Raw genomic sequence first — 14,398 nt, 5'->3', positions numbered from 1 at the left:
AATATCTGTGCCCCTCTCCACATCTTTCTGTGCTTCCTAACCCTCTCTGGAATTCTTTTTCTACTGAAGACAATCTGGACATCAGTATTATGAGCCAGAAAGTACTCCTGTATATAATATCAGCAAGACCTCTTTGTCTTTCTGAGACCACCTTGTCATAAGCATGCCTTGCCCATGCTTGGCAAGTCCCATAGAAAACAGCATAGGGCAGCTACAGAGCACAACAGTCACAAAAATGGGGTAATAAAAGTATTTTACAAATAAAGTAAGATCTCAAAATATTTTTTACCAAACCACTTTCTTTCTAGGAAACCCAAAGGTTATATACTTTTTAAAACTATTATGTTGGCAGAAACTGGTACCCTGAGAAAAAACTAGAGTCGTATTTCTAAACTGAATTATTTTTAATATATTCTAGAAATATATCAAAATTTTCAATATGGGCCATGTAAATAGGATACTGTTGCTTTATTAAAGAAAATAAAGTAATTTCCTGACCAAATAAATTGTTATCAATAGTCTATAATACCAATATAATGGTAAAAAGAAGTCACAAGTGATTTTTTTTGGTTTGAAAATCATAAAAAAATGATGACTGTGTATCTAAGTATATGGCAAAGTATCAGTAATATGATTTCAGACAAAGGATTTCTTAACATAACAAAGGAAATGTTCCCTAAATTACTGCCAAATTTAGTAAGAGCTTCATTGTGGCTTTTAAGCAAGACAACAAATAATATTTAAAGTCTGAAAAATACTGACTTATTAATTTTGATAGCTGACAGTAGAAAAACCAAAAAGCTCAAGATTAAAGTCCAGAGAAAGGAGTTTGTATCTCTGAGATTTCTTGCAAGCGGTGAGGGCACATGAGAGCTTACGCACCAGCACACACACACACACACACACACACACACACACACACTTACTATTCCCGTGGACTTGATCCAGTTGCTCCACAGAACTCAAAGAAAACAGCTTGTAACCAGCTTTGGTTCCAATTGCTAGGGATCTGTGGAAGATAGAGACAGCATAGGAATGACACCAGGCACTGTATTCTAACTACAAATCTGTCTGAAAATAGGTATTTCTTTCCTTCAGGCTCATGAAGTGCATGTAAACACACATCTCCAGGAATGCAGACCCTTCATAACTTCTTAAATGGTGGAAACATGCCTTGGCAGATACAATAAAAAGAAAAAAAAAAACAAATAAGAAAAGGATAAGGACAGAAAATGTATGGCTGTGGAACTAAGCAAGCTGTCAAACTTACCAGAGGTTGTGTTCCCCCAGGTGGGCAGGTATAGGAAAATGGAATGTTTAAGAATATCCCTAATAGCTCCATATACAACATGATTAGGTGTTGAGAAGCACTTTACGAAGGGGAAAATTATTTTTTCTTTTCTTAACGATTATTTGCTTGTTTTCTATTTTAAAAAAGGAAATGTACACATTCATGGTAGGCACAGTAGGTAATTTATAGATAAAAATTTAAAAGATGTGTTCTTTATTTCTAAGAAAATATCCCAGATAGTTTATACACTTTACAAACTCAATGGGGAATTTAATTGCTCTCAAGTGCTCTCATTTGCAGCCAGAGTTGAAAATTTTGCTGTATGCTATTATCACAACCACAAATACAATAAAAACTAAGTATTTACTTGGATCAATGTGGACTAAAAAACAAAACAAGACAAACCCATTTTCCTTAGTCTTCCACTTTTTAAGAGGCAAAGTATGAATCTGATTTTCCTTGCATGAAGCCCACTCCCAGCAAACAATCGGACTCTGAGCATGTCCACCCTGGAAGATGGACTGTCAAGCTGAAATGGACTTTAGGATGGTTTAGTCCAACTTCCTCACTTACAGTAAATATATGCAAAGGTGAGTTCCATTCTTCACAGGGAAGCACATACTAAAATAAGCAACTTACAAGCCTGGATGCCAACGCTCTGGTTTCACCAACCTAAAAAGAGATGACCACATGATATTTCCCTAGAATTTTTTAATCCAAAGATTTGCTTTTTCCTGAGACAGGGGCAGAAAACTACCATCAACTGGTTTTGACTGATCTTTCAGCTCTCCATCCTGCTGAGAAGCTAAACACTTGCACCTGAGCCATTTGATTAACAGTTGTAATGCAGTTAGAACTAGGGTTTGGTGTCCAGAACCTTAAACAAACAGCAACTTACTAAACAAGGAGCATCTTTGAAATTTAAAATACACTAGAGTGTCTTAAAATTTTCTTCCTGTAAGCTTTTTCACACATATAGACATATTTCATTGCAAACAGGTTTATAAGCTTGTAATCAGGAATGGAGGTTTTGTTTTGCTTTGGGTATTTGTTTGTTTGAGACAGGGTCATGTTATGTTGCCCAGACTGGCCTCAAATCTGTGGGTTCAAGTATTCTTCCTACCTCAGCCTCCAAAATAGCAAGGACTATAGTCACATGCCAGCACGGGTGACTCAGAAGATCTATATCTATATCTATCTGTATATCTATAAATCTATATATCTATCTATGGCAGGGTGATCACTCATGTTTTAAATGATTGCTTAAGAGACACAAAAGACTCTGAATCAAGGAATTCAGATTTATGCCTTATTTTATCCATAAGGTTTTCTGTAGAAAAAACCATTTTTTATGGCTCAGGGAAATGGAGTTTGGAACAAATACATGTCACTAGCCACATTTTAAAATGTACCCCAACTGCCTAGTTTAGCACCAGGCACAAAATACGAATACAGAACAGTGGTGAAGATTAGTTGCTAAGCATTTAGTATAAAATGTAGGACACTGGTAAAGATTAGTTCTCTTTACTAACCTTCTCCAGAAATAAATCCCAAACTCTGAATCCCAAACTCAGCCTACATTTACTAAAAAAAAAAACAAAACAAAACAGCAGGTTCACCTAAAAACATTCAATGAGGGGCTTGACTTATTTTAAAATCCAATGTCATACCCTCGGTGGCTCAAAGCAATTCACTGTGACAAGAACTTTTATTTATAGGCGAGAGAGCCGCCCAATAGAGCTTTCATCCAAGAAAACAGAGCTGACATTAGGGACTAAGGAAATTGACTTTCAAAGCACCTTACAGTTTAGAAAATAATATTCTTATCCATGGGTGTAAGAAGCTGGTCTTTCTATTATTTTATAACTAGAGTAAAAAAATCATGTTTTCCAAATCTAATAATGTCACAAAGTGGATTTCAGAATATTTACTATAGGCAAACCTCCTTAACCTGCATTCAGTTGGGAAGGAAAACATCACCAAGGCATTTCAACAGATATATCCTCTTGCAAAATGTTTCTTACAAAACTGCCGAATTTTATCTGTAATATCATGTGAGTTTCACTTAAGAGCAGATGCTAAACACAATTTATTGTAAGCGACCTTGGGGGAAAAAAGATATGGAAAATACCAAAGGGAGTTACGCATATTGTGTTGTGGCTATTATATGCAGATGGCATTGGGAGATGTTGTTATTATTGTGGGTAGCGGTTAAAAAGAACACAAAAACTTTAAAGTCAGTCATATAACCAAGGTGCTGAGCTACTGGATTACACGATTACACATACAGTTTTGTTTGTTTGTGTTTTTTTTTTTAAACAAAGGCATATTGTTCAGTGCAGGGTGTTTTTAAACAGTTACAAAGGGAATGGAAACCAGGGCGGCTTATGGTACAAGATGGCCTTAATTACACCACCAAATGTTCAATATTAGCATAGCTCAGTCACAAGCAGTCACGACACAAGCCTAAATCCTGACTCCAAACAAGGGACACAACAGAAACTGGTACAGCAGGAAATGGAAAGCTGGGAAGCAGTCATCCCAGCCTGAGCTGCCTGATGCTCCCGGTACGCATTCCAGAGAGATTATTCCATCTGGTCCCCAGGGCTCATTTCCACGAAAAGAGGGACAAAAACAGGCATTTGCTGCAGGGACAATCTAGGGGATGCCTGAAACACCGCTCAGCAATTCCCAGCTCTTTGACCAAAGTCCAAATGTTAAAGTCAAAGTGAAACATTAAAAAAAAAAAAAAAAATCCACTCAAAGCAACAGGGTGGAGCTCCCGCTTCCCGAAGAGAAAGCAATCTGGGCCGAGAAAGGGCTCCCGGACTCCCAGAAGGAGCTTCAGTGTGAATGGGTAGGTGATGCGAAAACACAGGGCGAGAAATCCAAGGATTTCGGACATCGCAAGTGGCCCGGCGAGATGCCCGGGTCCGGGATAGGCTGCCGCTTTGTCCAAGGCCCTGCCCAGATGCCACGTTGAGATGCTCAAGGACAAATGGGAAAGTTTTTCCTGTACTCCCGTCTTCCTGGGCCCTAACTCCCCCGCCCTCCCGCACCCTCCGCTTCGGCGTCGCCCGCCCTCCGGGACCCTCGCTCCAGGCGAGCTGCTCCCCGCCCCTCCCCGGCCTCCCCAGCCTCGCCCCCTCCGCGGGCTTCTCCCTCCACGGCGGCGGCCCCGGGGGCTCCCGGTGGGCAGCGAGGGGGTGTCCGGGTGGGCTTGAAGCCCGCTGCTGGGCGTGCTAAAGAGACTTCCGCCCGCGCGAGGCTGGCAGCCAGGGGGCTCTGCGGCCCCGGGGGAGCAGGCCCGCGCCTCGCCGCACGCTGCCCAGAAGACCTCACCGCGGGTCGCCACACTCTGCCCTACGGCCCTGGCAGGGGCTGGCGCCGCGGCTTACGTGCAGTCTTGGTTGAAAGAGAAGCAGCTGAGAGCCGCGTCGACTCCGCCTGGAGGGCCGTCCGCGGCCTCGGCCTCCATTGGGGGCTTGACCCGGGGAGTCGCAGCACGGAGCCGGCGACAGCCACCTCAGCAGCCGGCCCAGCCCGCGCCGGCAGCGCCTGCCGGGCCACCAGGCCCGCCCCAGCCCCGCCTCCCGCAGGCACTATCCCGCCCCCGCCCCGTCTCGGCGAACTGCGGCGGCTGACGGGGCGGGGCCTCTGCTATCCGTTACCATTGGCCACCAGCCCATTCTGCACGAGTGAGCCCCGCCCCCTGACCAATCCGCGGCTTCTGTGGGCAGAGCCACCCTGCTGGTGACCCGCCCTCGACAACGAAACACGGCTTGCCATTGGTGAAAAGCGCGTGAGGCCGAGGCTGCCTGCCACGTGGTGGTGTTTTCATTGCCAGGGCTTCCCAGCCAGGAGGGAGAAGCTGAGAGCTATAGGGCTGGCCTAAGGACTTGGCTGCGGTCTGGCTACTGCGTCAGGGCCTTCGTAAAGGAGACTGGCGGACGCGCTCGTTCCCTCCCCACCCAATTCTTTAATGTGTGACTGTCTGCCAATTAAATTTACAGAATTTCATAGACGGCGTTAGACGCCAACGCCCTACCTTTTTGTAGAGTCCTCAAGCTGCTTGGAGAAGTTCCCCAAATTGGCTTGCCACGTAGGGCCAGGCAGATAGGAAGTTATCTAACCCACCGCCCTGCGGTTGAGAATCGTACCGATACCAAGCACTGCAGGAGCTGCGCATATTATCTTGTTGAGTTCCCAAGGAACCTTGTGTGGAAAATATAACTCCTGCCAATTTACAGGAGTAATGGGAGGGAGCACTGAACTGCTGAATGAGTTCGATGAAGTGAGCAACAGGTGGGAGAACGTGTATTTGTCTTCTTTCAAGACTTGAGCGCTAATTATCTTTGCTCAGCAGTATTTGGCAAGACCCAATTTGGGCTGCAAACATGAAAGTAAATGCATATAAAATGGAGCAGGTTATGAAGACAGCACATGATTCGAGATGAATTCTGACAAAGATCTTTTATCCTTAGGCCAAATGCATGTTGCCATGTAAATTACTCTCAACAGTTTGCGAATTAAAAGACTTACTTCCTTTGAACTTCCTCACTTCCAGGCCAACTTTTAATTCGTGTCTTTTCAAATTTATTGATTGTTATATTACAGCAGTTTATATTGGCATAGTCCAGTTTTACCCACTTAATGACTATGGTTCTACGGATTTGATGTAAATACGTATTTCAACTTTAGACCTAAAATAGATGAACAAAGAGTACCATTTCGCTTTTCTGGTTGGATTTCCGGGTTGGGTTTTTCTAAAATGCAAATAGAGGTTTCTTTTCTAATTATGTTATTCTTTCGTGTTTGTAAAAATATAGTTCTACGTGTAGATCCACAGATGGTGTTTGTTCTTTAACTGATTGTAAGATGCTTTATAAAGAATTCTAAATAAAAATACTAGTTATTTGGATTCTCTAACTGCATCCTCATTTGTAATTTTTCTGATCAAAGATGCTTCACCTCCACATTTACTCATTAGACACAATGGAGTACTATTGTGCCATAAAGAGACAAACTTAAATCATTCCTAGGAAAAGGAATGCACCTTGAGACCATAATGTTAAGTGAAAAAGGCCAAACAGAAAAGCTTAAATATCTGATGGTTTCTCTTGTGTAAGAAACACAATATATAAGCAAAGTGAAAAATAAAAGATAGGCAGTGGGAAAAAAGAGAGAAAAAAGTTATTGTAATTCAGTTTGACCAATGTATCCAAAAGTATATGTTGTCCAGCTATGGTGGCACAGGTCTGTAATCCCAGCACTTGGGAAGCTGAGCCAGGAGAATCACTGTGAGTTTGAGGCTTGCTTGGGCTACTTAGTGGCATATAGTGAGTTCAAGGCCAGCCTGAATTAAGAGTCTTTGGCTCAAAAAACAAAACAAACAAAAAAAGTATACATTGATTTAGTATAATTGTTTTCCATATTTTGTAACTTTTTTTGGCCTGTTTGTCAATCTGGCTATTAACCTGTGTTTATGATAATTAACTTGTAAGAACTTACAAATTAAATGGAAAGAAAAAGAAAAAAATTAAAATAGGGGTAGGGAGAAAGGGAAAAAAATAATTGATCTGTGTCACGTACATGTTCCATTTCCCCACAATGCATGTAATTATTATGTCCTGCAAACATGTCCTAATAAAACTTTAAAAATTCAAAAAAAGAAAGAGCAATGAGCATTTCGGGCATAGATTCTGTGATGAATGAATGCAAAAGAACTGATCAACAAATAGATTAATTCAAACAGGTGGTCTATCTAAAAAAGATACAGAACAAATGGGCTTGAGTTTTTAAAAAATAAATTTTTAAAAAAATCCCTCAAAACACCAAGAGTGTGGTATGCCAGGAGTTAGGTAATTTGAGAGAATTACCTGAAGTACACAGTGAGAATTTGAAGGTGGAAGCTATTATTAGTTTGTCCTTAAGAGTTTGGACTTTACGGCATAGAGATGGGAGTGGGTGTTAGTATTTGAGCAGGAATGGTTCATGATAAAGGTAGTGTCTGAAGCAGATAAGCTCAGCTAGGGTTTGCAGAACGTGTCGGAAATAGGCATCTTTAAGGGGAATAATGACATTCTGGGAGGGAATGTGGTGGCAGGAAGGCTGGATAGGTTAAGACAGTACAGAGACACTCTGAAGCGGGCCTGTGCAGCAGAAAGATGCTACAAATATGAGCTCCATAGGTGCTCTCAAATTTTCTGGAAGATATATGTATTTTTTTTTTTTATACCAGGGATTGAACTCATGACCTTGAGCTTGCCAGCAGGCACTTGTGCCGCTGAGTTAAATCCCCAGCCTAGGAGACACAATACATTGCCACTCAGTGTGTCAAAACTATGTTCAGTAGGTAATGAACAGCGCTATTGGTTTATCTATGTTTTTATTTATTGTTGATTATTACTATTGTGATTGAGGGTTTCTATTTTGGAATAGAATCTTGCTGTGTAGTCCAGGCTGGCCTTGAACCTGGCATATGACCCAGGCTGCCCTCCACGTCTCTGTCCTCCTGCCTCAGCTTCTCAAGTGCTGGGTCACATTGTGTGGCACCAAGTCCAGCTTTACTTTTTATTGGAACTCAGTGTTTAAAATCCAGAGTGTGTTTTTCATTTGCGGTGTATCTCAGTTTGGCCAAAGCACATTTCAAACGCTCATATGTGTGTCGCTAGGCTACCTGTTTTGCTCAGGGGACTTTGAAGAGAATCAGTGTCAGGACATGGTGAGTGAGGGACCGGGAGGCATAGCAAGAAAGAAGCAGGTGATCCCAGCGGCTTTGTGGACAGGGAAGAGGAAGACCGGTGTTAGGCCGTTAGTAGCTGGGTCTACAGCTGTCCAGAGAGCTGTGCTTAGTTTCCAGATGTTGCAGTAGCAGCAGAACTGAATGCTGACTGGAATTAGGGTTCCCAGGCATGGGAGAAAACCAGTGCCCTTTCCAGCCCCTCACTTCCTATGAGTACCCTGCTCTCGCGTTGCTTGCTGGGCTGATGGCCCATGGCCACTGCCAACAGCGTGGAAACAACCTCCCTTTTTGGTTTTATTCTTTTCTGAGATATTAAGTAAATCTGTATTTTTATATAAGGCTGCCTTTATAGAGATCTGTGTTTGTTTTATATAAACCTATATATGTATGTAAGTTTTTATTTATTTTTTTAATTTTTTTATTTTTTTGGTCTTTTTCCTTTTTATCGGTACCAGGGATCGAACTCATGACTGCCTGCTTGCAAGGCAGGTGCTTACGCCACTGAGCTAAACCCCCAGCCCCGTATGTAAGTTTTTAAAATGTTGACACGTAGTTATATTTCTTTTGACACCTAGTTCTTTTCAAAATCACCACGTGGGCCTGGCTATATTCATCAGCTGGCCGGATGCGGTGTGTGGAGGGCTGGTTTGTGACCTCCGTTAAAGGTAGACGCAGCCAGCCTGTGGAGCTCCACCTTAAAAAAATTCCCGGAAGTTCATTCATATAAACAGCCCGGAAAATGGTTATAAATAATTATAGAGATGCTTAATGCGTTGCATGTCAGGCTAGTTTGTCTGTCTGTGTGTGTGTGTGTGTGTGTGTGTGTGTGTTAACTGAATCCAAGGCCCTTTCTCCTGAGCTCTATTCACATTAAAAAATTTTTTTTCTTTTTTATCGGTACCAGGAATTGAACTCACAACAGCACACTTGCAAGGCAGGCACTTATGCCACTGAGCTAAATTCCCAGCCCTGCATTTTAAAATTTTGATACAAGGTTTCTCTAACTTGTGAAGTCACTTGTGAGGTTGGTCTTCAACTTGATATCCTCCTGCCTCAGCCTCCCAAAGTGCTGGGATTTTGGTATTTGATACCTCACTCAGCTTTGTTTGCCTTCTTTTCTCTGAAGTTCTATGTTCTATAGGAGAGGACTTTTCTGATTTAAAGGTTGAGTTTATGACATTCTAGTTCATATTCTTACAGCAGCAGTTTTATTACTAGTAACAGCAAAGGATATTGGAGGAGAGAAATGCAACTTTGCTATGCTGGGAATACATTTTCAGCTTTTTATTTTTTCCAACTTCCATTTCTTCCTAAATGTCTATCTTTTCCCTGAAATAAAAAAAAAAATAGTTTCATTATTTCCAGGCAAACAGCAAATCACCAAAATTTTAGAGAATAAAGCCAGATCCTGGGAATTAAATATTTTTGGTAATACAAAATGGCCAACTACAGCTCAGCTAATAAGAAGACTCCCTGTTTGGATAACAATCAGGAGGCTGTAATTTTAAGGTGCTGATTGGGGCACACGCAGGGCACGAAGAGGGGAAGTTGGAAATGAAACATCCTGTCTGACGCAACCCTCCTGTCTCCCGGTATGGCCGCCCTTGACACTCAGCCACCTGTAATTAGAGAAACTACTAGCTGAATGCGTGCCACGCTGGTTTTCTTTTTATAAAACCCATTCTATTTTTATAAAACCAAGTCACAGGAAATAATTTCCTTTTCTTTTCTGCTAGGTCGCAGAGCCCAGAATTGTGACCTGAGAAAGAGATGAACTGTAACGGCCCAGGTTGTGGTGGCACTTGGACAGTACAGGAAGAAGTGCAGGGGACATGGAGATGGGAGAGGGGAGGGTGATGTGTCACAGCCTGGAAAAGATGAAGGAGTCAGCCAAGCAGTCCTGGGGGAGGAGGGGAGGGGTTGGGTCATTTCCGGAAGAGACATTTAACTTGATTGGTAAACAGGAAGTTCCAGGGCAGATGTATGATGAGCAAGAGACACAGTGGAGTTTGTTTTGTTAGCTTGTTTCTGACAACAAGCACAGTTTATATGAGATAGCACAGCTGCAGCAAAGGAATGCTCCCAGTTATGGCCCCAAATGGAACCATTTTTCCCGATTTATGGATAGAAAATGAAGGGACTAGAAACAAAAACCAAGCACCACTCCAATATTCCCTGACCAGAGAGTAAAAGGCACAGTTTCACTAAAGAGTGAACTGCTGTCTTTATCCTGTCTTTCCTTGCCTTTTTTTTTTCCTTTTCTTCCACAATATTTTTCCTTAGACAACAAAGAAAATCACACATTCTCAAATACTTCTGGACTGACGGATGCTCATTCATGCAAACTTTTGCTGACATACCTGTAGCTAGTGGTTTATTACCCAGCGCAATGTAGAGAAGTTTTTATGCATAGGATACCTCAAAACCAGACAAGAGGGTGCTGGGAATGCTAACACACACTGGAAGGCCAGCACCCTGAGGCTGATGCTGGAAGGTGGCCCATTACAGCCCAGCCCAACTCAAGGAATTTAGCAACTTAATGAGACCCTGTCTCAAAATGAAAGATTTAAAAAAAGGGTGGGTCTGTAGGTCAGTGAAAAGGCCCCGGGTTCAGTTCCCAGCACACACACACACACACACACACACACACACATTCACACACGATTCAGAAGGTCGGCCTTATTTTGGAGTATAATTATAGGTGATCCTGGGAAATGGAACACACAGCTTTCCAGATGCTTGGCTTGGCGCTCGGGCTTTTCTTCATCTGATGCTTATGCATCTGTCTGGTGCAGGTGTTGTCTGGGATGCAGCTACGGAAAGCAAGGTTAAGGAATGTTAGACAAATCACCCAAGGGCCTGGGACAATTCGTGTTGGGGCTTTGCGTGCCATCAGCTCCTTTTGCTGAGTCCCCACACTGCCCTTTTCCGCCACCTCGAACACTGCAGCAGCTCGGGCTACAAATGCAATTGACATCTTAACCTGGGCTTAATCCTACACAGCGGCCGAGAGAGAGGTGAGGGGTAGAGGGAAAGAGGTAAAATTGTGCCTTAAGGAGCACAGGATGAGCCGGCAGGTCGGGGATCCCTGCAGCTTTTAAAAGAGAAATATCAAAAAACATCCTTTGCTTCCAACTGAAGGCTTGAGTACATCTGGGCGAGCTGGTAAGTGGCTCTGAAGAAACTTTAGATTTCTTCTTCTCACTGCTCTGTGTGTGTGTGTGTGTGTGTGTGTGTGTGTGTGTGTGTGTGTGTGTGTGTGTGTGTGTGTGTGTGTGTGTGTTTCTTCTTCTCACTGCTGTGTGTGTGTGTGTGTGTGTGTGTGTGTGTGTCGCCATTCTGAGCTTCTTGATGAACAGCGCCATCTAGTGACTATAGCGTTAACTCCAGGCAGGTAGGGTGGATCTTGAAGGTTTCAGAATTAAAACATGGGGAATTGATTTAAAAACCTGGAAGAGACCCAGAGACTCCTTACGGTCCTCCGGGGGGTAGGGGTGGGGGTGGGTGGAAACCTTTTCCAAATATAAATGGAGAACATAGGTATTTCCTTCACCACTACCTCTGGAAGGAGAAGAAATTTGGAAAGGATATATATTTATTATTTTACTTTTGCAATTCTGGGATCAAACTTAGAACCTTGCGCATGCTAGGCAAATACTCTCCCTTAAGATACATCCCCGCCCTAGTCAGCAAATCGTTGCCAAGTGTCTATTATGTGGCAGCCACAGTTCTAGTCTTAGGAACACACCACTGGATAAAATAAATAAAGATTTCTACCTTGCATAGAGAAGAGAACATGAGTTAAAAATAAATCGTATGATATCTAAACAGTTATAAGTGCTGATAAGAACTATAAAGTGGTGGGAACGTGTCCTGGAATGTTGGGTGGGTCAGGGTAAGGGGATTGCAGAGGCTTTGCTGGCAGGTTCCATTTGGGCATAGACCTGAGAGAGAGAGAGGGAGCAGGTTATTTAGTCTCAGGATGAAAGCATTTGAGCCCAGACAAATCCCTATGCTCACGGGACAGCAGGGTAGTCAGATGGCTAAGGTAGAGGGAAGGGGATATTTTGGTAGGAAAAGATCTCGGAATGGTAATGTGTGGCAGCTGGGAGTATGTGAAAATCCCTGGATATTTTGGCTTGCATTTTGACTGTATCATTCAGGCAGCTGTATTGAAAATGAATTGAAGGAGTCTTGAAAAATTCACAATTCACCTTGGCTTGTTAAGAGTGCTAGAAAGCCCAGTATCATACTTAGTATTAAACACTGTCTGGAAGTACTTCTCACGCATAGATAAATATGCACTAGCCTTGTGTGGCACCTAAGGAAGTGAAAATCAGTTATGGTAAACAGACTGAAAAGTCCCCACTGGTCATAAATCAGGGTGGTGCAAGGCCAACAGACCCTGGTATGCAACCCAAGGCCACACCACAGCTGCAATACTATTGACATAGAATGACTCAGTCTTTCTTAGACTTTCCAAGACCCACATTATCCCTCTTGCTTCCTGAGCAAAGATTTTGGATCTAACCACTTTCAAACCCACCTGTTTCATGGCACACTTAATTCTGACCTGACTCCAGTTTTTTCTACCTTCCTTCCTAAAATCACTTAACACAAACCTCACAAAATGTGCCTTCCCATAGCCTCTTTCTAAGACACTCCTTGGTTTGTTCGGGATACAGAGTTCATTATTGCACTAAGATAGTAAACTTAACACTGACAAGGTTCACTCTGGTTAGTCTTTACTGCAGATATTAGCACAGCCCAGTGTCTTACAAAACAAAAGTTAGTTTAAAAAAGTTAGGTGAAACAATTACTTTCTGGTATAAAAATCTGTAAATTTGAGACACTGCTTCCCATCTAAAATATCTTATGCACCAAGCAGAGGGCAGTACATTATGAACAAAAGGGTGTACTCTCTATTTGCAAATAATTATACAGTAAGGAGTATGTATTATTATTAGTTCTTTTTTTGAGACAGGGTTTTGCCATGCAGTTAAGATTGAACTCATTTGAACTCACTTTGTAGCACAGGTTGACCTCAAACTCACAGTGATCCTCCTGCCTCAGCCTCCTGAGTGCTGAGATTATTGGTGTGTACCACCATGCCCAGCTTATTTTTAAATTTCCCCTGTCTCTTTAGTCCCTCAAGCTGTGCCATGATTTGGATCCTAGATGTCTCTCTAAAGTTCATGTGTCAAAGGCTTCATCCCTAGCACAAAAGTGTTGAGAGGTGAGACTTTTGGAAGATTACTAGACCATGAGGGCTTTGACTTCATCAGTGGATTGATCCATTTGTGGACATAGCGTAAAGGGTTTGGCAGAAGGGTCTTTGCTATAAACCTGAGCTTGCTCTGTCCCAGCCACTTGGTTAACATGAAGTAACCAACACCATCCCACCATGTGTTCTCCGCCATGATACTCTGCCTTGCCCATGCCTAGTGGAGCCAAGTGACCATGGACAAAGGCCTCTGAAACCGTGAGCCAAAATAAGTCTTCCCTCCTATCAGTTGATTGTCTCAGGCATTTTGTCACAGTGATAGAAAGCTGACAAACACACACTGCTCCCATTATTGGATGCATATTTGACCCTTTGGCTTGATCAGATTTTAGCGCCCTTTCCTCCTGCCAGGGCCTCCTTTGGACCCGGGGATGTACAAACGTCCAGAGAAAGATCAGATTGCTTCCAGGAAAAGCAAAGAATATGTTTGCAGCTTGTGGGAGTTACGGCAAGCATGTGAAGAGGGGTGATCTACAAAATCAGACTTGCATCTTGGGAAGCTCAAGGGAGCAGGAGAAGCAGAAGATGAACAAGAGGGATGGTGAGGAGAGGCAGAGACCAGATAGGAGGCTGTGGTGCCAGTACAAATGGGAGACCCGAGCCGGGTAGCTGGGGGATGCAATAGCCTGCAAATGAAGATGCAAAGGAAGACAAATAGGTCAGCATGTAAGACTTGGGCTTCCTCTCTGGCTTCTTAGTGTATCGGTTATCCAGATTTCACCTCTGTTCTCTATAGAGCATTCACATCCCTTCCAAATCTTTCCCGTGATGGTTGGGAGTCTCGGGAAATGCGTCACACATGCAGGGCGCCTGTTCTTTTGGGCACTCCCACAGGAATCTTCTGCTGATGAAGGCAGTGAATGATGAGGCACTGCCTTACTACTGCCACCTGCCTGTGTCCATGGTGACAACAATGAAAATACTTCGGTTTTTCCCGTCTTAATGTGTGAATTATACAGAGCAGACAGAGTGTGGGTGTCCAACTGTGTGTGTTCATATGTGTGTGGGGGGGTACTGAGGATTGAACCCAGAGTCCTCCCACTGTACTATGTCCCCACCCTTTTTTATTATGAAGCAA

General features: G+C 43.0%; 1 protein-coding gene across 1 annotated transcript in view; it reads right to left on the bottom strand.

Annotated features, from left to right (window-relative positions):
• Wipi1 (WD repeat domain, phosphoinositide interacting 1) overlaps nucleotides 1-4,877 on the bottom strand; it is a 37,395-nt gene extending 32,518 nt beyond the window's left edge. The window contains exons 1-2 of the mRNA XM_003465235.5: nucleotides 4,690-4,877; nucleotides 927-1,009 (exon numbers count right to left, since the gene is read on the bottom strand). Coding sequence (XP_003465283.1) covers nucleotides 927-1,009; nucleotides 4,690-4,769 — 163 coding nt within the window. The 5' untranslated portion in view covers nucleotides 4,770-4,877. The remainder of the gene's footprint in view (nucleotides 1-926; nucleotides 1,010-4,689) is intronic.
• Nucleotides 4,878-14,398: the final 9,521 nt, after the last annotated feature.

This window comes from Cavia porcellus, unplaced genomic scaffold (genome assembly GCF_034190915.1).
Source record: "Cavia porcellus strain 051 isolate PalLab524CR breed Dunkin Hartley unplaced genomic scaffold, mCavPor4.1 scaffold_32, whole genome shotgun sequence".
Taxonomy (NCBI): domain Eukaryota; kingdom Metazoa; phylum Chordata; class Mammalia; order Rodentia; family Caviidae; genus Cavia; species Cavia porcellus.
Note: the sequence above shows the minus strand (reverse complement) of the source record. Positions and strands in the feature narration are given on the sequence as shown.